This window comes from Varroa destructor, unplaced genomic scaffold (assembly GCF_002443255.2).
Source record: "Varroa destructor unplaced genomic scaffold, Vdes_3.0 BEIS01000001.1, whole genome shotgun sequence".
NCBI lineage: Eukaryota > Metazoa > Arthropoda > Arachnida > Mesostigmata > Varroidae > Varroa > Varroa destructor.
The window spans coordinates 49897258-49925204 of NW_019211454.1; the positions used below are offsets into that span (position 1 = coordinate 49897258).

The 27947-nt window shown below is 38.7% G+C and overlaps 2 protein-coding genes and 1 long non-coding RNA gene across 8 annotated transcripts; 2 read left to right on the plus strand and 1 right to left on the minus strand.

Moving 5' to 3' along the window:
• Window positions 1-1228: 1228 nt before the first annotated feature.
• Window positions 1229-12476, minus strand: LOC111247539 (scavenger receptor class B member 1-like). Of its 6 annotated transcripts, none has more exons than XM_086978756.1 (12): window positions 12114-12476; window positions 10103-10151; window positions 7032-7275; window positions 6549-6699; window positions 6264-6367; window positions 5496-5678; window positions 5092-5138; window positions 4668-4854; window positions 4207-4384; window positions 3805-3927; window positions 2521-2670; window positions 1229-2137 (listed from the first exon to the last, which is right to left on the minus strand). In XM_086978756.1, the coding sequence occupies exons 1-12, from the start codon at window positions 12147-12149 to the stop codon at window positions 2075-2077; spliced, it is 1515 nt and encodes a 504-aa protein (XP_086834882.1). In that variant the 5' UTR covers window positions 12150-12476; the 3' UTR covers window positions 1229-2074. The 6 variants fall into 6 exon arrangements, with proteins under 6 accessions (XP_086834882.1, XP_022654330.1, XP_022654312.1 ...); XM_022798595.2 differs by lacking the exon at window positions 12114-12476 and adding an exon at window positions 11475-12088; XM_022798577.2 differs by lacking the exon at window positions 12114-12476 and adding an exon at window positions 11252-11468.
• Window positions 12477-16106: 3630 nt separating this feature from the next.
• On the plus strand, window positions 16107-21521 carry l(2)k14505 (ATP synthase mitochondrial F1 complex assembly factor 2 homolog l(2)k14505). The gene is made up of 3 exons (XM_022798645.2): window positions 16107-17093; window positions 17331-17463; window positions 21506-21521. The coding sequence occupies exons 1-2, from the start codon at window positions 16232-16234 to the stop codon at window positions 17336-17338; spliced, it is 870 nt and encodes a 289-aa protein (XP_022654380.1). The 5' UTR covers window positions 16107-16231; the 3' UTR covers window positions 17339-17463; window positions 21506-21521.
• Window positions 21522-24421: 2900 nt separating this feature from the next.
• LOC147758765 (uncharacterized) lies at window positions 24422-27875 on the plus strand. The gene is made up of 4 exons (XR_015320181.1): window positions 24422-24534; window positions 24835-24872; window positions 26087-26141; window positions 26880-27875. It is a non-coding gene; the product is annotated as an uncharacterized LOC147758765 (long non-coding RNA).
• The last annotated feature ends 72 nt before the right edge of the window (window positions 27876-27947 follow it).

The following is a 27947-nucleotide window of genomic DNA, read 5'->3' on the forward strand; positions in this document are numbered from 1 at the left end:
GATATTTAGAAGGAAGGCTGTAATGTCTTCTAAGTAATCGCACTTTTGATTTACGAATCTTTTAGCTATATTACATTACATCATATTTACTTGGTGTAATACCACGAAACTTTGATTAATTATTACCAAAATTTAAATGGTATTATCTTAATAACAAATGGTTGAAAATGGAGATAGTTTCTCTATCCCGTTCTCGATGTAACCGACTCATTAGTGTAGATAAGCTGTTACTCATTTCAGGCAATGCGTCCCGTTGAAAAGCTTTCGAGGCTTACTGGATTATTTTTAATTAAGCTCACCTTTGCAGTTAGACTCATTTTTCCTTAAGTCATATTTTCCTGACAAAAATTGCGCATAGGCACGTTTTCAAGTTGTCGAAAACAACTTCAATAGAACAAACTGACGTGCTTCGGTTACTAGTGGCCATGTAGTCTTCGTGATAGCTTAATGGGTGGCGTGTCTGCGTGCTAATATTAGGGGAACGGTATGGTGTAGGGTCGAATCTGGGCACAGACAGATTTTGTTTTGTACTGGAAGCTCAATGTAATGCCTAGCGGTGATATCGGATATAAAATTCAAAACATCATAGAGGGATAATTCAAGTAAAGTTTCAAATGCTTTCTTGTAAGACATGGTTTTAAAAGACAAAGTCCTGGCCTGTGCAAAATTAGATAACGATTTTGGACTACAATTTAACTTTCCTTTTTTAAATAAAATTTAATATTTCTCTCCGATTAAATGTGTACTTCGAGAGGCCATTCTTATTGGAGTGGTCAATATTTTGTTCATCGCGGACCTCGTCTTCAGTTTTGTACTAAGGGTACTGGCTGCAGCTCTAGTAGGAGTACGTGGAGCGCGGTGGAGTCGGACGGAGACAGTGAATAAACCACCTTATTCCGGTCAAACCAATCCTTATACCTTATTATTATGGGGAACACCGGGAGTGAAATACGCAGCGTATGACTTAAGTTCCTTCAAGTATCGGTCACTTCTAGGTTCGGCAAAGTGAGTAAATAGAAAGATCGCGATTTGGAAGTCAGTCACTTAATCGTCTTACTCGAATTCGAATCCTCAAATGCGCCAGGCGCTTTTATTTGTAAACTTGCGTTAAAATAAGATAACACATCTTTTATTACTTCGATCGTGGTGTCCATTTCACTCAAAGTATTGTACATGTATATAGACTAATAGACCATGCACATAGACCGTAAAATAATAAATATGGTGCTACTGAAACATCACAATTTGATTTTTATTTACAGCTTAGCTTTAGAATACAATGCTCGTACAGGCTTTTGTTATTCATTAAAAAATTATTCCCTGTTATGGGGAAATGTTCATAGGTTTTTCAGCTCGGTATCAGTGTCGGGTATAGCTGACTACAAGCCAGCTGTGTAAGGCTTCAATGACTATACACAGTACCCCTAACAGCATAAGCTGCTGCCCTCCCCCACCCGCAGCGTTAGCATATATATATATAATTCAGAGTTATAAACTAAATGCTTTCAGTACGATAAATTTACCGTGACTCTAAATTGTACTGGGATCAACCATAGGGCTAGATAAGCATAGGTAATAGACTTTGTACAACTTTTGCTCGACTTCAAATGGTTGTTCTTCGATAAAAACGTCTAACAAAAAGCCCTTTTTAAGAGGTGCATACGTGAGCCCGCCGTGAGTTCGTAATTAACGGCTTGACACATCTGTCATTACTGTTTAAAGCAGATATGTTTAAAGATAATAACTTAAAAATATTACATGGTTTTTAGTGAAAAACATATTATTGTGTTCGATGTAGTTCGATGATATTCAATAATGGCTGATTACGTCACTTTTTCGGACAAATTATGGACAGTTCAAAAATCGACGACCACTTCGCAACTATGTAATCTACCTATAATCTCACTCAATGTTACATCCCTGAAGGTGTTAGCTCGGCCGTTTGGCATGGCATACTCGTCGACAGCTAACTTAGGATAAAGTGACGTCTTCGTTTGTGTATACTCTCCAAGATGCTGTTTTAGGCCACAAGAGTGGCTTCTGCACGCTGATCCCGAAGAATCTATTGTGCGTATTAAGAAGAAGCTGCACTATCTTCAGCCGATGCTAGGATCGATTCTGTTTCTTCGTCAGACACCTGTTAAACAATGGGGACGACTTGTTGTTTCGTTACAATCGTATGAATAAATACAACCAAAGAAGAGCAAACAAGGCACCTTGTCTCACTTGAAACTACTGTACATACTTTAACACGGTGAATGCTCATTTAACACGATATAGTCGTTCATAGGAAACGCTAGTTAACACATTTGTGTGGGATTAGGTGTGCATATTCTTCCGTGCGAACGTGCTAAGTGGTTCCGGTATACTAAAATGGTTCCTCTGGCTGAATTCCGGCTTTATGTAGTTCTTCTCAAGTATTGACTAAGTATGCTAAAATCGAATTAGTAAAAAGTATTTAGCATAAGCATTCGTAACCGAAAAACTGGTACAGACTGAATAAAGACGTTCACTTTATACCTTACTAAAGGACGTATACGCGTAGCTCACAGCAAGGGAGACGGACAGGATCGTAAGGAGCATTAAAATCACCCGCAAAGTGGTCTCAGGCAGTAGAATGATATACCAAATCATTGTTGAAAGGTATGAGATGGCAGACTCTGAAAGCACCTGTACAGTCGTTGATGAAAAGCTATGTTAGAAGTGGGCAAATCTTAAATTAATATAATTAACTTGGAAGACTATCTTTTAATCCATCACATTATATCCAGTATTTTTTTAAGAGAACCTATATTGCGTTTGGTTGCAAAATTCTTCACTGGATTATTATTATAAACTAGCATGGCTTCGAAGCTGATACGCTGATATCTAGATAACTTTAACATTCTCAATTTTAAACCCTTAAAAACTTTAGGACGCCGTAAGGCTCTGTACAACGTCAAGTTTGAAAATGTCGACTGGACGTCGGCTTGAGCTGCACAAAATGCCACACAAAATTAGAAGTGTCTCCTACTGAAAAGTATTCTCTGCCAACAGTGTATAAACGTGCATTCTCTTATCCGGCCGAAATAAAATGATTGAAATGAGGAATAAAAGCTGCATAATAGTAATGCGGCTACAGCAATTGCACGAAAGCGGTTGACTCAGGCAAGTATTTACGTTTGGAACACTTCAACTTGTGGGAAACTTACAATCGACAAAAAGAGATCTAAGATAGATTCTTAAGCATTGTTTCTATATGTCATTAATAATTCGATTTTAATACGAGATAACACAAAACGTTCATTCAACTATTGTTGCACCTTCTAGTAAATTCGAGCGTAAACCCAATGCGTATGCCAGTACAGCGTCGATGATTTTTTAAGACCCCAGCTGCACAAATGGCTACGCAAAGATGGGTAAACTGCATATTCTAGACAAACCAGATTATCAGAGGGATCCATTTTGCAGCTGGCGCAGCATATATAATTACGACTTTTTCTAAATTTGAAATGGATAAAAATGTGTCACATTTTGCACGCTGTTTGTAAATATATAAAAAAAATATAAAATTATTTTCCTCTCGTTAAGCATGATTCTGAGCTGTCTTAAAAGTGGTCCCAAAGTCGCCCCAGTTTGTGGTTCATTAAATGTTTCATCGAAAAGAAATTGTACGAAGCTATCGAACCTTCGAAAGGGCGAACTTCCCTAACTGACCACATGTCAGCATCAAATAATCTAATACGTTCTATTGTATCTACTAATCACATAACTGTCTGGCTATTGCCCACGTTTCTTCGTACTTAATGATGGAAAGAAACGTACGATTTCTTGCCAGAGGACGGGGTAAACGATTGGTGGGTTATTCGATTGAGACGTGTCGAGATGGCGCCAAATTCGCACGTTTATCTGGGCGCGGATTGCAGGGCGAACGGGAATTCCCAATAACTGAAATTGGATCGCAAAAACCAGGATAATGCATCGGGCAAAAAAATATGTAACTATAATAATATCAAAAAACATATAATCATATTTCCTTTCGAACACTTTTATTTTACCTAATACCATTGCATTTAATTGCGTGATTTTCTTTTGGCTTTTTTTCAGCCAGAAGTTCCAGCTGCTGGTAGTATCGTGTTTGTGGTTTACGCCTTGCTAACCTAAGGCGTGCCATAGACATAAATATATCATATAGTTGAATTGGTAGGTTATTTGGTAAACATGCACCGGAAAGATGTCGAGATGAAAATCGTGTTCTGTGACATTCGGCGTTAGTCCGTCCACGGCGTCTAAAATCTTCTCATCGCTATGCAAGAAATGCGGTAAGCTAATCAGTGCAGGGAAACTATGCTGACATGCCCGGACGTCGAAGACACCGCGTGGCCAGCCTGCCGGCTGGGCGCACCTGAATAGCAAATGAAAGTCAACAATAGCAGTACAGGTAATTGCGTTCATATTATGTTCCAAATCCAAAACAAAGTAATCCAATGTAAATTATACTATTAAGCTCCGATTAGACGATGTTCGTTTTCATTTACGAGAGATTGCTTAATACCTTGAAACCGATATTTTCTAAACATGCTCTAAGTTGCTTAATCTTTACAGGTTTATTCACATTCTGATGGCTTTGAAAAGGGTTTTCTCTTTAGAAATTATATCTTGGCGGTGAATGAATTGTCAAAGCTCACTGCTCAATCTGGCTACTGTTGCTTGGAGAAAATATATCCAGTCCAGTGGCAAATCTCGCTAGCTCAATGCCATTTTCTTGTCGTGTTTCATTGAAGTGTAGGGACCACGGCCTGCACAGCAGGGGCAAGAATACGCCGATCTGCGCAGGCGGTGACGATGACAAAAACGACGGGAAGAGCTCGGCATCTAGTTCAATGAAAACATTATACAATACATATGAGCTGAGAAGTTTAGAATCAGTCAGTGTGGCTAAGGAGATACGCTTTCATTAGACGAGCTTGTTATTTAGCTTAGATTTAGAGTTATTTTACCTTTTCGAAATTGTATACTATTGTTCAAGATGTAAGATTTATCTATTTATGATTTATACCTTTATCTGAAGCATGATCAATGAACGATTATATACTCCGCATGGGCACTCACTTGCTCCCCAGATGCCATTACACCCGTCGCCGTAATAAGGAATTGTTCTAGAAAAAAAAAAAAAAAAAAAGGGAACAACCGAGTGTGAGATACCTTCACTAACGCAATAATTGTATCACCATCTAAAAACTGTGATGTTTGTATGCACTGGCCATCATATCGTGAATGTTTTCGGTACAGGCGGTCTGAGCTATTAAGTATAGTTCAGACCGCTTAAAGTTTGACGTCGGACGGACGCCGAAAGAACCTTTTAAGTAAAGGTTTTTTCGGCGTCTCGTTTTTTTTTCTTTTTTAAACTCGAGTACAGTATACGACTAATTTGCGTTAAGGCAACAGTGCAAGTTTTCATAGCTACTCTATCAGGATCTCTAAGAGATTTTTTCTACCATAATGAACGTACTCACTTCTTGTGATTCCATTGGGTGATTAAATTTCGTTTATCTTTCGTGAAGGGATTAGTGCCAGCAAATACTGTAATATCGCCATCATCGGTGTCATTGAACGCCCGTAAGTAACCAATCTTTCCACCGATCACAGGAAGATTAGGCTTTATCAAATGCGCCAGCTCTGCTAGGGAATCACTGTACCTGCGTCGAGTATAGAGAGACACATAAGATTAAAATTGCTTTAAAAGGATCAGTCGTCAAAGTTCAGTATAATTATACAAGGCTGATTACATTGTTGCTGTTAAACACTTTTCTGAACAGAAACAGGAGTAAAGAGACGAATAGATATTACAGGCAAAAATATTTGTATGGAAGTATGAAAATAAGTTACTGCATCTATCGTAAAATAATAATAATAATTTCATAAAACACTACACATATGAAAGGAGATCTGCAATTTATCATAATTGCTAGCTTTTGTAAAGACCTGATATCAGGTACGTCTAATTTAGATAAATATAGTTGGGCTTGTCAGCTTTACACGTTACGAATCTGGCCTATTCGTAGTTCAGTGCCATGCAGAGCATCCAATCCTATTGGATCCTGGCTGTGGCAACGATTCTTAACATACAAGTTCGAACATCTAGATATTTCGATTAGTTCCCGTGCGCCTACATTACAGATATATGCCCGGTCTGTTTTACATTTGCGTTAGGAAACTATTAGACACGTATAGTTGTATTTGTAACGACACTCATGTGCCGACAACGTCTGTCGCATGTATACCCGTTATAAAGAAGCTCGTCGACACTGTGTTTGAAAAGAACCTTCCGCGACTTCAACAGCGGCCGAAACAATCGTTCCAGGAATTCTGGCAGCTCATCGATTACCTAGCATAGCCAAATAAAATAGGTTAGTTTGTTAAACAATTAGATCATGCTGTTACTAGAACATGAACGAATTATATCTGATTTTGACTCATTTCTATTCTAGGCCAATCAGCTCCAGAGCAATCTACACAGAAGAAGCCAACTGTACCCTACACGTTGACTAGCTGACATAAGTATATACCTCCTGCGCCATTGCGTAGATCGGATCGACCGTATACACGGTATCGTTCAGATGTCCATGAGAAAGATCAGCGTCAAACCAGAACTTCCTGTTTTCTCTGAACGTAAGTAAATCGCCTTCCGACCACGTCATCTGCTTTCGTAGGCCAATCCTAAATCCATACGCCCAATTAGCAGAAAAGCCTAATTAAAGTATTACTATTATGTCTAACAGTGAGATATCATCATTGTAGTTGTTTGGTTAACACAGCGGTATCGAAGCGCGAGATACAGTTTCGACAATTATCGACTGCTTATAATTGACGTTACTGTATCTGTAGGCAGTTGCTGGCATGAGCTATTATATCTATGAAGAGGGACGTGTTTCCAGATTATCTAATAAATAAGGATTCTACAACAACTATTTACGAAAAGGTAGCTAGGATCATTAAATTTATTTGCCTAACTAACACAAATACGGCGATCAATATCGAATGTTCTTTACCTGAATATATAGGGTCCCAGCTGTTTGAAACGCGGCTTCGCGCCATTAAAGAAGTCCTCCGAATTAGTGATATTGAACATGTAAACATTCTGGCGGATATCAAACGGAATAGCGGAAAATAGGTCTGCTGCAAAACTTCCCGGGCTCAGTCCAGACCGTGAGACTGCCAGCTGTAAAAATGATGGTATCTTGAGATATGCCAATAGTGATAGGCAGGCAACTAGAAAGAACGCGCAGCTAATACCTGAAACAGCAAATAAGAACGCTAAAATAAATCCAAGTATGTGTTTTGTTTTCTTGGAATACACACGATAAAAACACACGTCATTTTAGAATGTGGTTTACATTTTGATCTGGTCACACGCTGAATATAAACAGATTTTTTTCCTGTCTTTAGTAAATGGTTTTTTACCATATATATATATATATATATATCGATCAAAAATAAACCGAGGGGATCTTCTCAGCGGAAAGACGAAGATCGTTTCCTACAAATGGATCAGATTTAAAACACTGCTTTTTGAAAAAAATTATCGTTGACTTTTAAAAGGCTTGATAATTATGAAAGATCAGGTCATTGGTCAATGCTAGGAGCTAGGGCTTTTATATCTAGTTAGTATATTTTAAGTGCGAAGAATTGTGATAGTTCAATTGTGTTCAAATATTTAGTGACTAATATCAGAATGTCCTGTAATATCCTTATAAAGTAGTACATCTGTTACAAACGAATTGGGCGGTTAAATCTGCTATTTGTTGCAGTAATTTGCACATCTGCAATGAACTCTCTCTCTCTTTGCCAAGAAACTTTTACGTTACTCTATAGATATATATATATATATATATATATAGATATATATTTATCACTTCTCTGTATTGATTCTGTATATTATTTGTTCATTGTAATTTATAGGATATCATGCGAACAGATTTCTGATCCTTACGCAATGATTTTTCTTTGCATGGAATCGTCAGACCCCCTGTACAGGTAGAAATTTACTAGTGGCAACCTTTTAGTTGCAGGCAATACATCACGGCTGCAGGTACATTTCTTACCGCTACCTTAACCGATAATCAACTACAATATTTTTGTCTTAACGATACCCAGCGCCACGTGCTACAATTGATACACACAAAAAATATAGAACACTAATGATTTTTATAAATATTTATGACTTTAGTCCTAAAACGTCTCGGATATAACCTAGCACTTACTGACGCTAAGCTTCATCTATGTGAATGCAGTGGAACTTCGACGCCGAGTTTCCAACTTTACGGAAAACAGCTCTGCTTAACGCAGACATGGTAACAAACAAAGAACATTATATTACAGCAGATTTACATTATAACTTCCTGAAGCATGTAAGTAGAATTGTGAGAACCGATCAAGTCGGATTGGAACGTTGTTTCTTTGTAGTAACATTAGCTCATATGGTTATGGTGAGTATAGGCGCAATGGGCGTGAAGGCGAATCTACGAATAGATGTCGCACCGGAAAAAAGGATCAAGAGTATGAGACGGCTTGGCGATATCTCAAAATGATTGGTTGAGAGGCCTGAATATCACTTGCTCGGTCCTATCAGCAACACGACTGTAGTGCAAACCAGATTATTCAGGCATATATATATATATATATTTTTTTTTTTGTATGTGTATATTTATTTTGCCGTTGAAAGGAAGTCAATAAAAGAACCCAGTTTATATGCAAAAATAAGAAATAGCAGAGGTTGTTTAGGACCTACTTAATAGCCCCATTGATGATAAATGTCTGGAAACTTGTTAGCTTGCGATTACATTGCTTTGCGTTGTTCAGCGTTGTGTAAAGTAGTTTTAGTTAACATCGAGTCTGTAGTAAATCACTGTGTTACTTTGTTTCCTGTCTGGCCTAGTCCCCAGCCTCCTGGTCTTATGGAAACACAGCAAAGTCCTTTTAGGTCGCGAAACTACCGGACGTGTTTACTATGAAACATGTTTTTATAGGTCCCGCCATTTCAGTTTGAATCTTCCTGTTAATTGAACTGTTTTTCGTTGGTGACACTTTTCTAGATTAATGTCTTTTTAATATCCATTTATTATACCTCTTTGTTTTATCCAAGATTCATCAGTCGGCGAAGATCGTTTTAAAAATTATTCTCTATCTACCTAACCCACGAAATAATTTAACCCAGTTGAAAAAGATATGTTATTATAATTGAATAAAAAAGCGGTCACTGTAGCATTTTTGAAGCTCGAGTATATTTAGAATACTTGACAACGGTCGACGTTGTCAGATATTCAAGGAAAGATCCTACTCCACTTGCCGAGTGTAGGCGTATCGATAGTACTCAAACATGTTTAGTTCAGTTAGAGGCCGATGTCGATGATGTAATTACGATCGATAAAACGGACAGTTATCCAAGTGTTTAACGCCTGAGAATTGAACCAAGAATAGTCTGTACCTATTTTTTCTTAAGCTGAAAGTCTCGCCGGTGACAGTTCTAAATAGGTTTATTCGAATACTTACATATTTGCGTATATGAAAGACTTTCGCGTATTTTCTGTTTCATGCTTTTCAAGTATTTGTTTGATATATGTTCTGGACTATCCCTGCCGCACAATGCGGAATAACATATTTTCCTAAAATAACCGTTGGTCCATGGGTAGCTATATATCATTTTTGAAATTATGCTAAGTGATTCACAACTATGATGAAAAATATGCCTACTACAGATCACGACCTGTTGTACGTCTGGAATAATGCAAAGCTACAGACATGTTGTACCTAGATCTATTATATTAACACCAATCGGGAGACTGATTATTGTGGTGTCTTCATCATATAAACTATTTCCATGTTGGATCAATGATATCATATTGTAAACAACTCACCTGTTTGTGCCTAACTGTCGCTTTATTTTTTGAGCATCTTTATACCTATTCTTTATGCTGTGAAACGTTTGCCTCTTATTGAATAGCCACCAGTTTTTAGTCACATAAATATGTAAACGCAAAGAAAATATATTTTTGATAACAATTTCGTAGTCGTCGACTGCAAAAAACAAAGTATTATCTATAATAGTCAGTCTTCAACTTACCTAGACCGGCAATTCCCCGAGATTTCATGATGTCGCTACAGATGTAGGCCTAAAGAACAGAAAGATAACGATGCCTTACAACAAAAACAGCGCACTAGCGCCGTTCCGTTGGTGACTCCAACAGAAACACCTGCTGACTAAAGCTGTTACAATCTTGACGTTGCCCTAAACATTAACAGAGAACAGTAACTAAGGACGTTTACCGTATATGACCGTACAAACGTTACAGCCTGTTGCTGCTACTTGGGAGAAACAACTGCGATGCTTACGCTGGTCGAGCGGCCGTGAACGCCGCCTCTGCCTTAAAACAGAGAGCGCGTTGCAAGTCGGCGAAAAGCGAACGGTGAGGGAATAGTCTTAGTCAAGTGGTCCATGAGGACGTGCACTTGTGGTAAAAAACAAGCGAATCAAGTGAAGTAAAAGGTATAAAAACGACAACGGTCATAGCAAAAGCGCCATTAACTGGGCTCCGACAGAAAACAGATCTGCTATGCAACTCTAACACTCCATCGATCGCGGCAAACGCACGACGATTTCTATCAATAGAAGAATAGTAACAGAAGTGCTATAAAGCGAATCTTCTTCACCACAAACGCAGAAATAAGAGAACTGGTCAAGGACTGGTAGAAGGCTTGGGTAAACCCAGACCAGATCAAACTACTACCCAGACTAGAATACTAGAAAAATAAGAACATACATATATATGTATGTATATAGTGATAGAGGTTAAGATACGTGTGTATATTTTATATGAGTACACAAGGTCTAGAAAAAAGTAGATAGAACTCTTCCAGTAAGTCATTGGACTTCACAATGCACGTTAATACCCTGCGCAACAAAGAAATGGTAATCTTCAGTATACATGCTCTATCTAAGAATAGAATTTCTTTTCATCAAATCGACACGCGTTATTATCGTTTAGCTATTGCCGTTGCTATAGTTTACTATTACAACCGATTAGGCATGTGTATATGGCAATGACTACGGACGATTTTTACCGAAAACAAGTACAAACCTAAACAGTGGGATAAAATAGTACACACATACCCACACATAAAGACAAAAAGTATTATTCCATTTGACTCCTATTTAGAGAAAACACTGCTTGGCAAGGCTTAGACACACGGTTAACATATTTCAACTACTAACACAATTAGTCATGATCTAATTTTGTCGCCAGTTGCAGAAGTGATCCCCTATCCCTATACTCATGGTGTCGTGACTCGCAGTAGCGCTTGCGCTGATTCGCTGCTTCGAATGAATATCAATATGGCGCGATGGTTTTTCCTTGTTTACCGGTTTTTTTTTCAGTGAGCGGCAACAATGCCAGCCACTAAGGGCCGATAGCAATAGTTGTATTAACGGCACCCACCGATACCAAAACGTCAGATGTTCACGTTAAAGCAGCAGAGGCAGAAACACCCTTCGTAACAATAGATCAGCAGCTCACGTAACGGCCAGCAGTTGCGGGGTTTGTCTAATAGGTATGGGTACTGCTGGTACTGGAACCCTGCCAAGATCCGGCGCCCTCAAAGTTGGCACATATTAGTTATACACACACCAAACAACGGTTCTGCTTGGTTCACAAGCTGTTCGTCGCTTTTCTTGCTCTTTCCACTGTCGGATCAGTGTGGTCAGATACGGGCCAGTAGCGCAGCACAGCGGCACCGCATGCCGGATGTCTGTCAAGACATACCATCACTGAATGCAGTAAACAGTCAGCAATGGTGTTGATGGTGCCAGCGACTACGCGCGAAACAAGACGTCGAAAGTGCAGACGCCCTTACGCCATTATCACCACAGCCCGCTCGCTAAGCACTCATTCACCTATGATGCCCAATGAAGACCCGTTATTTACAGCACGTTACAATAATGCCCCTCAGTTCACTGAGCACCAGATGGTGCTCTTGAATCTGCTAGTGGTGCCGCTGCTGCTGTTTACATTAACATATAGAATAGAACGACCGCGATTACAATACGAGTGCATACTATAGCTAGTCAATCCAACGACCTTGCACATTGAAGTGGTAGCGTTGAGAAGCCACATAGCAGCACCAGTGATGGTAATCGTTGACTTCCACGAATGGCGATCTTTGGCTACTTTCTCAATTTTTGCATGCAGACCTGCAGACACATATACATGCACACAGACAATGACAAAATTTCTCTACAAGCGAATGTTCTTTATGTGTAGTATATAGGCGGTGGCAAAAATTGCTCAGTTCAGAGGGTGTTTCACGCCGCGCTGTGCGCACTGATATTCTTGCTTCTGAGTGTCAAACTATTAGCTCCAACACGGGAAGGCCTGCGCGAAGTAAATCTTGTTAGCTCCACAATATTGGTCGGGCATCGCTGACGCAGGTTCGCGTCGCTGGCGGCTTTGCCGCTGTTTTGGATGACGACTAGAACGCAGTTGTTGATGACGATCACGACGAGCAACAACGATGATGGCTATGACGATATTGGCTATTGTCGGAACTAATGTGGTAGTAATGTCTGGCTTGTGCCATACACGGATTTTCTGTCAGTTCAGAGTATCGGACAGTTTTCCTATAGAAAGTAGAACGTAACAGGGGCGGGTAGGCGAGGCAATTATGAAAATCAATATTCAGAATTGAGATGACAGAGATGGAGGAAAAAGGCAAACAAATAACGAAGCGAATAACAGCATACAGAAACTATCTGTTTGTATAGATCTATTTCGCATAAAACTGTCGGCTAGTATTCATTCTCAAAGCAAAACTTACTAGGATTTAGTGGTAAAAGGGCCAGAATCGAATGCAAAGGTTCAGTGGTCACGGATTAGTTAATTAAGCGTGTTCGTGCATTAACCCTTTGACCACGTAGCTGACTTTAGTGAACATAGAGCGTAAGCGATATATGAGAAAACCTCAATCTACGATTAAGTCAATTACTTGATGATGACGAATCGTTATATCATCGTTCACACGCGCTGATGCTTGATACTGCTCAAAGATCAGACTGTAGTAAGTCATCATGACTCATACATTTCGAACAAATACGTCCATATACATGCTAGTTAGGCTATTAAAAAGACAACTTGCGTCCGCAGCTTCCGAGCTCAATATGCGAATACGTCTACGTAACACCGGATTCGAGACGGAAACTGGTTTCGCCAAAAAAACTGTCTAACTATTGGTACACTGAAAGCCTTTATTATTATACTATGTTATGTTATATATAGAAAAGAAAAGCAATAATAAGCGAAGGCGATCATTTCATAGCAGCTTAAATAAATACAGGCACCGCAGGCAGAATTTCACTTCATACTTCATAATGGATGAGCACGGGGCCTATATAGTGATGTTATTCAGTAAAACACAATGACCCAAGAATGGTCTGTCAGGCCGTTTCATTTTATCACTTCATTGTTGCTATATGTGATATGAATTATTTTCCACTTACATACCATGGGTTATTGGTACTAGGTCAGCGTACCAGACCTAAGGTAGGAAACTGGTTTCTTCAAATACACACATCCTGTCATGGCTATCTAAATAATACAATAAATAATATAAAACCAAAAAAAAAATTAAAAACAAATAAAATATATCAAGAAACAGTTGAGTCGTCATGATATTGAAACTAAATATCTAAAGGAATTACTAACTAAAGGAATATCGCATGAGGATATTTTATCGTTTATAAACTAGCTGACGAGCAAACTCTTTTCACGTATTCCCCGGTAGCTGAGGTCTAAGGAATCGGTGATTTGGTAGCAGAATGCATTAATCTGCAGACGCCGATCCTACGATGGCTCAGATAGTTTAGCGATCTCCAAGAAACAACTACAGTTAAGCCATCCAAACTGGATTTTACGTAATGGTATTTCTGGGTAACGTCTGTAATGTACTCAATTGCGTCTCGTAGTACATTAAAATGTGTAGAATGTTTAAGCAGAGTTTGCTAACTACAAGGGGGTATCGAATCGATTGATTCAGCTCTATGTATAGTAGGTTTTAGACATAGTAAGTGTGAGAATAAAGCTGGACCAGAAAGATACTCAAAGCGTAATTACAGCGTATTATTGACATCTGCTTTGAAACGGAAAATATCAAACGTTTCACTTTTATTAAGGGTCGAAAGTTGTTTCTTCAATTATTTTCACTTTGCATGTACATGAATGAGAAGACAGGCGTACGACAACTTTAAATAACTGTACACAAGAGCCTAAATAAGCAGCGTAGAGGAGTCAAACGAGCAGATACATAATGAGACCTTATGTGAGTCCAGTACAAAAGAATAACCGTATCAATAACATCGGAACGATTGCCCCTTTTGCAAAAATTTACTGAGGATATAGTCACGGTGCGGCGTCCACCATGCTCAACTAAACTCCCAGCGTACTTTATTGGCCTAACAGAATAGTTCGTCGCTCTCCGTAGTAATAGTTTATCCTGTATAGCTTCTCGTTTCAGCGGTTCACCATTTTTAGAACTGTTAATTATTTGGTCTCTTGTCGCATAAGCAGTGCGGCACCTCTGCTAAATTTACATATACACATATGTATATATAGCTTTTTTGAGTTTTGAGACTGGGGTTATGGAAGGGGATATGCATTAACCAATCTGTCTGTGGATAGGCTTTTGCAACACACGATAAAATAGAACCCATGTTGATAGATACTTACGCCTTCTACCTACTTAAAGAAAGTTCTAATTAACAGAATTACTATTCTAGCACATATTGGTAAGTAAACATTTAGACAACTCACTACTCACTAGTTGATCGCAGGTCAACTATCTGTGTATTATTGTGAGCCATTTTGCTTGAGCCATTGAGGGAATTTCGCTTACATTACGTCCCACAAATTTTCCCAGACAAAAAAAATTAACACAATATTCTAAGTACCATTTTATAGAATTAAAATACGTTCACCCAAATAATCCGAGGTGCACTTCATTAGCTTTTAAAGGCTGATCTGGGATATCGATTCATTATTGAACCTAACAGATAATAATTTTCGACAAAATATGTTTGATAAAATTTCGACAAAACGAATAGCAATTAATATACTGGCTTAAGTTTTGTTCAGCATTTACACAGCAACACGAAAACTTAGCGATTAACAAACTACTACAGAAGAACGATCTTCGTGTCAGCTTTTTTCGCATTATTCCTCGTCATTGAAGATTAACATGTAATAGTTAGCTGGAAAAGGACGAATATCCATAAACGAAAACTACATCCCAAAAAAATATCTGAAAACATGCTACCTCCCCCAGCACAAAAGGGGCGGTACTGTCATTCCTCTCTGGGGTTCGCTTTTTGCCTTTTCATTTTATTTTCTGACGCCGGTTTGTGTTTCTGATAACTTTCCATAATGCTTTTAGCGTTACGGAGGTGACACCCAATTTGCATCGCGGTTTTCAGCAAACATCAATAGGACGTAAACGCATTGCTTGTAATATCTATGCGATCTGAAATAAGCAAAGTACTGCGGTTAGAACCAACACTTGCCAACAGCGCTGTATTAGATAAAGGAAACGCTCAAAATGTTCTTGCACTTTAGATTTCCCCTTTATTTTACTTCCGTTTTTCAACGCATTCTATGAATACGCCTAATGATAACCAGTTAGAGTAAAATATGGGCGTAAGGCAGAAATAATAAAGATGAATAGAAACTTATTGCTCACTTGAACCAGCCTTACATTTTGCACTGGCTTGGGTTTCGGGGATACCCATATACCTTTCGTTACTTTTGTTCATTTTAATATTGTTTTAAGGTGTTAGGAGGCTAATAAGGGACTTTCGGGCGCGGGGGACGACGACAACGACGACAATGAGAAAGGCATCATGTATTCAAAACTCCAGACACGAGGTATGACAAGTTTACTGAAAGTACCCTGCTGTCAAATAAAAAGAATATGTACTCGCTCTCATAAATGTCATACCATTTCAGTTTCCAAAACCAAATGGGAAATTAATCTTGATTTCGTCGTAAACCTTAGGATTTCAAATAGTCCCGGCATGCTAGCATACGTGCAAGATGGCCGCCCCCATTGCACGAACGAACTGTTCGATTTCCCGCTTTTTCCCGACGAAACCGTTTCTTCGCTCGCCAATAGACTAACGAGAAAACAGTCCATTTTACGCTAGACTGCAAAGATGCAGCGCGTAATAAGCCACATTATACAAAGAGTTCCGACTGCACCTGTTGTTGTTAGAAACCAGTTCATCCTCGGAAAAAATTCGTTATCAACTAGTGTATGCTGTTTGTCTACTCTGACTAAACCAAAACGATTTTACAAGAACGTTTCAGTTGTACAAAGTGCTAACGGTTGGGAGGTGAATTTAGACAAACGAAAACTAAAAACACCAGCGGGTCAACCATTGCTTGTTCCCAACGAAGCGCTAGCAACTGCCATAGCCACCGAATGGTTAATACAGAAGGACGTTATAGATCGTCACGCTATGCATCTGACAGCATTATGTAATACAGCCCAGGATAACCCACATAGCAGAACAGCTGAGCAACTCTGTGAAGCGATACTAGAATTTCTGGAAAATGACTCTCTTTTATTTCGAGTGCCGAAAGAAGAACAGCCGGAATTTTACGAGTTACAGTGCTCCAAATGGGATCCCATTATTCAGTGGTTTTGTGATAAACACGAGGTCACACTAAAATCCTCGTATAATGTTATATCTCCAGAAATCGATCCTACGACTTTGTTAACCGTGTACAAAGTCATATATTCGAACTGTCGTACAGCCCTGTTTGGTATACAATACGGGGTCGAATGTCTGAAATCGCTGATCTTGACACAAGCTGTACTAGATCGTAGGCTAACGATACAGGAAGCCGTTGATCTATCCCGACTGGAGACGAATTTTCAGGCATCTAAATGGGGAAGTGTTGAGTGGTCACACGAACTTGACAACTATCAGGTAGTTTCGCGTCTAGCCGCTGCGGTGATGTTTGTACGACTTAGTCAAGAAGCCGGTAGCATGAAGCAAAAAAAAACACTTTGTTAGTTCTTGCTCTTTTTCTGTTATTTTATTTAGAGCCAAATTTAAGAAAACATCGATAGAATATTTTCTGCTTTGAAACTATAATTAAGAGCCATTGAAAATCTATGTTTAATGGCTGATTGTAGTACGAGATCCTTACTGCATAAAAAAGGAAAAGACTGCTAAATAAAGGTTAATACGTTATAACATAGAAAAACTAACATTCATTTACCTTTCTTACATCTTAAAAAAAAAGGTGATTAAAGACTTAGCAAATCGGAATTCGCTATTTTAGAGGATTTGTCATTATGTTACGTTACCCAGACATTCTGTATTCGTTGAGCTGAACAGAGAAGTGGCACGACAATGCATCTTCAATCAGAAAAAATGTAAGTTCTTTTTTAATAACAATACTCTTATGTACGATTGCATTTACAGTACTGACTGCTGGCTAATACATGTACATCGGTGTACGAACATTTAACCAAACTATGTAAGACACGTAAGCTATATAAGGTATTCTACATTAATCATGTGAATGACTGCAACCGCTGAAGTTTCTTTCCAGTACCAGAAAGAACGCTTGCGACTCTCTTCGTATGTGCGCGTTCCATATTGCGTCTTATACATTTTAGTTTAAAGATGTACAAATCCGATAACAAATACGGTCTTTTTTTTTAAGTTAAAACCATGTAGTTTATTTGTACTAGCCCGAATCTTCACTAATTAGTACGGCAGGCTGGTAGGAGGAAGTCGCATGCGCTAACATATTAGCGAGAAATGGTCCTCAACCAGCTTGGCCTACCAGCACCGACCACTTCTGTAAATCTGGCCATCCTGCTCTCCACGAGTCTTACGTTTTTTTCTGTCAGAAGCTCCCTGTTTTCGCTAGCCCAACTTTTTTTGGATCTACCCAGATGGAGTGTATCATTATCTCAGGCCTTGTACAAGAGCTCTGTGAGAAAGATCAACATTTGGTGTCAGATATCTACTATAGAGAATAATAGATATTTTGACTGAGACAAGCATTGACCCCAGATGTCTAAAGGTTGATAGCCGTTCGTCAAATAAGCCGTACGGACGTTCCATAGATAGGTCATGCCCTTCTCTAGGTATTTCATTAGGAGCTCTATATGCTCCAAGATGGTGCAGTGATAACATGTTTTCCCGCTAAACCCAAAGACAAAGGACTACTTGAGGGCTGAGATAGGTTAGGCAATAAATTGGCTATAAACAAGCTTTGTTTCATACTGAAAGAGGCCAGTTGTCCGAAGTAATGCTCAGCAAAAGTATCAGACAAAAACTAATAAACAAAATTTGTATTGATATAGGTAAGATACTTATGTAGCTCTAGCGCGCTACTTTCTTTTATATTTCTTTTATATATAGCCACAAATTATATAATATTTTGTTGCTTGAACTTGCGATATATTTTAGCTTTTTAGCTTTTTCAGTTAATGGCAAATTTGTTTTTTTTTTTTATATATAGTTACAATTACACGAGATCGGCCAGTGACCGACTATTATATGTTTGTAATTACAGTTTTTGTTTGAAGTTACCGGGCGGTGTGTGCGTTTGCCGCGCATTATATGAACGTTTATTAACGCATCTACGAAAAACCCAAAATTCAGATGAGAACAATCAAAAACTATTGAACTGGTTTACTCCTAATTTAAAGAATAGGTCAGCTATTTTATACTTAAGTAAATTTCTAGTGAATTTGTCGTAACGTGGTGGAAACCAATTTAAATATTGGTCTAACTTCATTGTGAAAAGCACAGCCTCACAGCATTAAGGTTCGTTATTAAATATGGTACCTAAAATATCTAACTACCAGATATGGAGGTAGTCAACACATATCAAAATATTGAAAAACCTTTAGTGGATTCCAAGATCGAATAATTATAAATGGCATTATTTTTGCCGGTTGAGGTTTTGGTCTAAATATTCGAAACGAATTGTTTAGTATATGCATGCTGTCCTTTTTGGCAAGTTGACACTGCAAGCATATTGACCAACACGTAGTTAATATTACCTAACTTGAAGTCGCGACATTTTGAGTCCACGTACAGAAAGGGATAATTTATTATTTGTAGATGCCTTTTACTCTTAATAAAAGCTATCCAAACGCAATTCAAGCAGGTGCACGATATCACATTTAAATAACTATGTACATATTGTTTGCAAAAACAAGGTTAGGCAAGTATGCATTTTTATATTCTCTCTGTCTGTTAAGTTCTAAGTTCGGATGACACAAAAATATATCCTGTCCTTATCAAAGTACGCTGTAACTCAGCATATGGATCTCCCGTGCGGCTGTTATCATTAGTTGATGACGAACGTTGCAATCTTTCTTTAATATCTACGTAATAGCATGCAGTTTACTCAAATAAGTTCCAACACAATCGACCAAAAGCAAAGACAGAATTTATCACAGCTAACTTGCCACCCGAGTTAGCGCGTTGTATATAATACGCTAGGATCGACGGATTTCCCACAATTGTTAGCATATCACATTAGGATCTTGTCCATACAAAATAATAGATCGATTTCTTACTTTTGTCGAAAGAGAGATGTCGAACATTAAATTCTCCGTGAATTATCGTGGAGAACGTATTTTATAGCAGATTATCTAGAATACATATCCTGTATTCTGTTATACAAGCAAAGATGTACGAAACGTGTGAGTGATAGCTTTGTCATTTTCACGTTCTTTTTTATGCAAAAACATTGAGATTTATTGTTTTGAGTCTGCCAACTGGTAACTTAGAGTTAGGTGAAAATACTGATGTTGTTAATGGTCTTAGTAGTCAGGAAACGTAAAAAGTCCATATTCTCGATGGATAGTCGCCTCGTGGCTACATTTAACAATGTAAAAGGAAATTAACGAAATCTGTTCATGCAAAACGTTGTTTTACAGTAGACCGACCATATGTTACACTGCGGTTTTGCGTAAGAATTAATATTCATATTCAGTTATTGCTTCAATTTGTTTTTTTATCCGGAATCGAAAGTTGTCCGCAGATAAATCACATTATATAACGTAACGCCTTTGCAATACTTTTTGCCCAAAGGAAGTTTCCCTTAGAAGCCTTGCACTAAGCTCGTACTGCTTATTTTTCAACAGGCTTAAAAAGAAGTAAAAAACCTCACTGCTGTAATGATTTGATTTTCAAATTCGCAATGTCTCCGAATGATTTTCCCGTCATTTTACAGTGGAAGCTGCTTGAAACCTCTACCAGTTGGAACATGACAGATCACAACGAACTGTTCATGTGTATCTATAAAAATATGCTGTCATCCATCGTCAATGAGTAGTAATTTGGGAGCAAACGTATCACTTTAGGTGTCCAGTGGTAGCTGTTTGAAATTAAGTATTTGAGAGGTAACGGGCCTAATAAGATGTGTATAGAAATCGGGAAAACACTGGTTAGACTATAAGCAGCCGCTCATCATGCAGCAAAAAACCTTCTTTTAAAATAAGAGGATCGTGGCAGTGATCATATTTTATGTCAAAAAAGTATTTCATTCAAGGGTGCTAGGCTAAGTTAGCACGAAGTACTGACCCTAGAACCGGGAACCACATTATTTTGTAATCCGCTAAACTGCCGGAGAAGTCGTCAGATAATTTCTTTCTGGCATTTGTAAGATTTTTAACTTGATTGTCTCAAGAACTAATTTAAAACCCATTGGAGGTAAACGGTTCATTTTTCTGAGCTCAAGATATTTCGCAAGACATAGATGACAATTTATGATGAGTTATTATGGAAAAGTTGTGCAACTCTCCGTTGAGAGAGAAAGAGTGGGGGGGGGGGAAAAGGGTAATAAATAATAAGGTTGAATGAGAAGCAAAGCACTTCATTGGATTGTGTAATTTCACGGACAGGTGTGAAGAAAGAACGAAGATGGTCTTACAAAGACTTTGAATGGTGCAACTACGCCGGTTTCTTTGACTTTTTCTAACCCCATACGATTATGTAGTTTTCTAACTTTCTGTGTACACTATAGCATAACAATGTGCCAAAAATTCACGTCGCCCAACACGTTAGATTCTATTCATTTCCAGAATTTAAATTACCTCCTTCACCTTTGGATCGTAGTCCAGTAGACAAAATATAGGGGACTCCTTCTCACAATTGAGCAATAGCATAATTATCATATCCATACTTACTTGATTTAACTTTTCATAAGTGCTATCGGAGACAGCAAGAGATTATGTTATTTGTGTTAGTATCGTTGGTGATTTTTCATTCTGTGTTTATCATATCCTGAAGTTATTTCAGCAACACTCTGCAGCTGATTTCAACTCAACTGATAGTTGGAAAATGGGGAAATTTAATCAAAGAAAATTTCTACTACTCGTATCAGTTCCACCTTCCGCAGCACCAATGGATAAAGCTAGTCAACCCTTTCCTCTTCTTCTTCTTTAGGCAATCCTTTCTTCATCATCAACTCCTCGGTTATCTCTGTGATCGAGATGTTCACTCTCCTGCATGTCCATAAGCCAATGGACTTGGGCAAGTAGAAACGCCGCTAGATGCGACTATACGAGGAATCACTGGCTCCTGCTTCCAAGAACAACAAGGCAGTCTCTCCTAGGATCGTTTCGCGGCTTACTCGCTGCTTGCTGGTTCCCTCTGTTCTTCCAGTGTGGGCATCGCGGTGGAAAGAGCTGTTGTTGTGTGCGTGAACACAAGCTTCAGTAAAGTGATTCCGTCGAATAAGCGGTGGCTTTGTCGGCGGAGACGTTGCGCTGAAGACAGCTTCGATCACTGGTCTGACGGTCAAAAGGTAACCTTCAAGGTCAAAAGGTTTTACCTAATTAGTGTTTATCGAGATCATTCTGGGCAAAACAATATACACTAATTGATGGGAAACTGATACACTAACATTGGGAAACTGTGTACGCTTAAATACTAAGAAGCCAGTGTTTCGATAACAGTTTGACGCCACCTCTCGGCAATGTATTAGAGTGCTCGGCATCATAGTAAGTGAAAGCATAGGACCGTCTAATTTTTTACCCTCTGTGATGTTTCATCGTACCGATTATACAAGGTGACAAACCGTGGTAATAGGTTGACACACTCCTTCGTTTGAAAGAAACCTGCAGAGGAACTGGTCACAACTTACGATGAGAAAAAAAAAAGCATTTATCCCAGTAAACCATTTTTGGAGTGCAATTGAGGTCCTATTAGATTTGTCAAAATTGGCGCATGTTTTGTGCACACCGGTATTTGACGTGTTTGACTTTTATAGACATATTTTCCTAGAAAGGTAGAATTATTTTAGCATTACATGACATTGAGCCTCCCACTGCGTGTTTGACTACGACGTCTAAGATCGGAAATTACGGTCAATGAGAAACCTGGCACTTGAAGAGGTGTTCAACCCAGTCTGTTATACATAATAATACGCTTCTATCGAGTGGATATCATGCCAATGCGGTACACGCTCATTATCAAAAGTACACTCTTCCTATTAAAGCCTCTTTACCTCAGCTTGGTGGTGTATGATCTCAGCCTTAAACGATTCGAGGTTGACAGAAACAATAATAACTTGCAAAATGTGACCATTACAATAATGGCATCTGTACCAACGACAACAGTGGCAGCAATAAAAAACACACTGTGGTCATCTGAGGCTTTGTCATAGCTTGCAACACTGGTTCAACCGTCGGCCATCCCAAATGTAACACTCATTTGTCGTAATATCCTGTGTATATATGCCCTAACCCTATATGTTTTATCGCCTCGCACAGCAAGAATACTTTGTTTTTATAATCGAAGATTAGTCATTCGTCTACCCAGTCTGCGTTGAAATTTTTGATTTACCACCGTTTAGATTGTAATACATAGATCGATCCTATTTTCCGTACTAGAAGCTGGAACTTACTAACAAACAGAAAAAAGAAGAGCAAGAATTCGGGTCTCTTAAGTTTCTAGCGACAGTACTGCATTGGTCATTATCGTGTGGAATCTGTAGCTCTAGTAATCGTTAGTAAGTTTACAAATATTAATCTAAACAAAGGCTGATACACATATCAACTTTTATCATATATTGTTGAGTTCGATAGGCATGATTCTTGGGTGAGGATGGGTAACGAAAAATTCATGCTCGTTGACCAAACGGGGCGGCTTTGTTTGTGCATGTAGACTAGAGTGAGCGTTGGAAAAAGGAGAGGCCGTTGACGCGAAGTCTGTAGACATGATCAGTATTGTTTAAAGTGTTTTAAATTTATCAGATTTTTTGTTATCGTCGTAGTCTTCATCGCTGCTTAACCGAACCATCTCCACAAGCAATTGCTTTGGTTGATATTTGACTTAGACGGTTATATTCAGTTGGCTGTTGACTTCTTTATGCGTACTATATCCTTAGGAACTGGGTGTATTTTATGGACCCTCACCAGAATGCTCCTTTTATTTTGACTGCCGATCCTAACAGGCTGAAAATTCGTATTGCTGAACGCTCATTGGATCAGTTATTCCCTCGGTCATTACCCCCACTTGCTATGATAGGTTAAAAAATCTGATATTCTGTACCATTAGCCATTAATTAACTGCTTTTCTACTACAGTAAGCAACGGATTATTCACCGAGTAGCATAAAATAGACCAATGGCAACTCATGTCTGGACTTGCTCGTTAAAATGAAATTTTTCTCGTGCTTTCGTGCCCTACTTGGATTTATCCAACAGTGAAAGAGTAAGATCTATACCACACCATCGGATGGCCGGTGCTCGTAAAAGCGGTAGGAGCCGCAAGGATCACTACCATCAGGATTTGTCGTGTACTTCATGGGTTGTGGTAATGTCAACTAGGTCGCTAACACAATCGTTATGACGACTAACGGCAACGGTGTTGATGTCGACAGGCGACGTCGTCTTCTTTGCCGTCGCCACATGATCATAATCTTTGTTATACATCACTAAACGCGACGGTTACTAGCAACTACAGTCCTCGCCTGTAGACGATAAACGCTTCTGATTCAGTAGCGCCATCGCTATCAACCACATCAGTGACTGCACAATTGCAATGCAGTTGCAGAGTGGTGCCAATCGACAGTGACCAATACACGCGTAGGCCAGCGGACCGACCAGTTGTCACAATAGTGATTCGAGCTCGTAGCGGCAGCGGCGACTTTTGCGGCCTGGCAGACCCAACACGCCGCCGGCTTGGTTTGCTCCGCGGGCCCTAGCTGTTATGCATGGCGCTCATTACAGGCCATACAAATCGTAAACGACGGGTCTTCGAGCGTGGCATCGATAAAGCACTCATTGGAGGGTATCACAAACATTCTACACTTTGGTGACGGAGGAGGTAAACTAATCCGGCGAACAGCAAGGCTCGTTCTGAGAGGGCGAGAAACAAAAATTAAGTCGAGAGCTTTTACTAATCGAGTGACATTGTCGGTCAATAGTCGGCAGTCAGAGACCGATAGAATTGCCGTTCAGTTGATCGCTGGTAACAAACTCTAAGTGAAAGTAGCCACTGGCCAATTTCGCGAGCTTTATAGTAAATTATATATCTGTATAAGCGCACATGCATCGACCGCTTTCACGCATCTATACCACCGGACACGAGTAAATTGAAGTGGATTTGTTTTTCGTGAATGCGTTCCAACATATTGACTTATTGTTACAGTAGCAATAATAGTTGTAGTGGATTTTTGAAGAACAAAGATTTGCTCAAGTTTTTCCACTAAGTGTACTATGGACTGTTGATATCGTCTTCTAATTAGTGCAGTATTTGTGGTGGTTGCAGAAATGAAGAATACGTCAGAAAGCGACAGCGGGACAAGGGTAAATAAAATTTCTGATAGCTATAGCATACAAAAACTAACGTACTAAGTAATAAAATTACAAGACTGAAACTGGTGGTTCGGAAGTAAAGGGAATTTGCTTGTGAAAATGTCATGTCGGAAAGCTGAAAGTATAATGGAATACGGTTACGATGTAGCTTTATGTAACTATACAAGAGGTGAGTAAAATCAAGTACGCATGACACCGAAGTCATAAACTAACCCACATTATATGTTATTATAGGACCAATTATTATTATGCGCTTGGCAAGTACTAATTTACAAATTATTATTCATTTTATACAAATATTAATATTTGATTCAATGAGCAGGCAAATGGACCAAAATAGACCAGAAGCTTAAACTCTTGATATGTGTGGCCTGATCTATATACGTATATCAGAAATTTTCGCGTAATTTGTCACTGCTATCAATGAGTTAGAATTAAGGCTCACTTCAAAAGCTTCTAACCTATAATAGATGAACCTTACTCACTAGTTTAAGTAGTGTAAAATTCATCTTTAACAGTTCCGTTAACAGTTAAGTTCTTCCGAATCTTTCCGTTTTGGTACAGATCGCTCGATATGAATATGACTAATTTGCCGTAGTTTCAGCTTATATTTGAAACGAAATGCCGCAAAATTTATTAAACTCAGACTGTCTCAACAGGTCCAAGGCAGGTTTACTGGCTTCAGCAATGATCCCTGAAGGTGGTAAAAAATACTTTTCGGCATCTAGTCATAATAGCAAGATAAGCTTTGGCTTTTTATAGTAGTTTAACTATTTTGCTGACACTGCCAAATGGAAAAACTGGATTTATCAAAATAGGTATTAGCAAACCTATTGTGCTAGAAATGCTTTAGAAAATCTAGCTTTAGGAAAAAATTGAGACCGATAACGGCATATAAAAAAAAAGATAAATTGGATCATATGCCTAGTAATACTTCGTGTAGAAAGTACACGTATCTCCAAAAACATGAAAAAACTCTCGCGGAGACAATATCCGTAATCTTAAATATACGAAGTTCATTATTTAATGAGCTAACAATTGCCTATATGCATAATGACAAAGATAAATCTGTGCGTAGAAAAGCCAATTTAAATGAGGGAGGTGTTTGCATTCAAGTACTGTCAATATAGCTTAACAATTCAACACTGGTTACAATAGAATATTGGTTGAATAAAAAAAAATATAATACTCTGATTGATTTCCAGAACCGCGCCATTCCCTTTCCGCCGGAATGGGAGCATAAGTCCGAACGGCCATCTAGTAAGTATGTGTACTATAATAAGTAATTTAGTTACTTAAATTTATTTATTATGTGCATTAAAGTTATGTGCATATTTTCATTTTAGTTTTCCCTTAGTTACGTGAGCTATTCTGACTTTACTGATTTTTTTGTTACTTCTTCGTCTTTTCGGGTTATGACGCGATTGGTCTTTTTCTACAAACAAAGATCTAGGGATGTACCGGATACTCGAAGCAGTTATTTTTATTAGGAGTGTAATGAGATAAGAAAATTTTTTTGCCACCAAGTAAGAAGTATTTACATCTTCCATTTTTTTTCTAAGTTTGCTCACTGCTTCTCTAGCATCTTCTATACGTTTTTGTGGGTGTTCCTGTCTGCCTGACATTCAGTGCCAATTTCGACGGTCTATATTTTATGTTATCGTCCACAAACGTATAGCAATCCGAGATGGTATTATCTCTTGCTGGGAGGAGGGGGTATTCAATGCATGTTTGTATGTTCTACATTTTGTGCAGGTTTCGTCGCTACTGTTTCTGTAGAAAATGCTAATTAATTTCTAAGATACAAAAATTAAAATCTCGCTATTTAGAAGTAGCCGACTTTAAGTTTAGTTACCGAGTAATCGGGCACATGTTGTATAGCTATTATGATCAAATAAAAAATATTGTTTTAAGCCAAATCCTTTGGAAATCGGGCTGCTCCAGAAAACAATATTGACGCTAGTGAACGGGTCATTTTTCCGTGCTTTCTTTCAATAGGGCTAGCTCTTCCGACCCAACCACCGTCGGGTCCTGGTTCAAGCAAGTCTAGTTCGAGTAGTAGCACACCGGAATCAACATCGAAGAATGTGCCGAGAGAAGGTCATCGCTGGTAGCGTGACTTCACAAGGGACAACTCATCAGACTGATGGAGTCATAGACACACGGATCAGCTTACCGGATGGCATCTAAACGAAGGTTGTCAGGTCACCGTTACAGTAATGGCTAACTTCGAAACTATACTCGACGATGAGTTTCGTACTTGCAACATCTCCCAAACGCAGACACGCATTTCACCACCCTTGTGTTTTATTAGCCTCTGGAAAAATTTCTTATCAAATGACGACAACAACGGCCATTTACTCTGCCTGTACACACCAATTTTGAATAGGTGTGTTTCAGAAATGACCACACAAAAGACCCACAATATATAACAAACAAGCCCAGCTGGTGACATAATAGTGGCTCAGGTCAACAAAAAAGGAATCTGTGGCACGTGATAAAAAAAATATGGCCATTTTTTTTTTTATTCGTTTCCGCTTAAAACATGACTATATGCTCACTTTGTAAGTAGCAACGTTTTTGAGCGGACTAAGCTGCTACTGCCGAATCTGCAGTTTATCCGAAACACAAATTTAAGGTACACAATCCACATAATCTCACCAGAATTCAACGAGGACGTATCAAAGGCTTATCGCATCAAAGAAAAAAAATACGATAATAACGAAGAAAAAAAAAAACATGAATACCGAAGACCAACGACAACTAACAGTGTGCTGAGAATGATGGAACGTGGTATAAAATACTCCGGGTTGAACTTGAACTGAGTAGATCTCTTTTGCATATAAGCCCCCGCAAAAACACTCACGACGTACCATTCCAATAGATCGATCGATATCGACAACGTCATAGTATTGTACAATATCAGCCATGAGAAATGCATACCCGTTATAAATAAATAAAAAAAAAACTAAATCTAATATTTTTAAAAAATAAGCTTTTCATTTTAGAGCTGTTAAGTATTTGGCATGCATTATCGGTTGAAAATCATACGTGACAAGTGAAGAT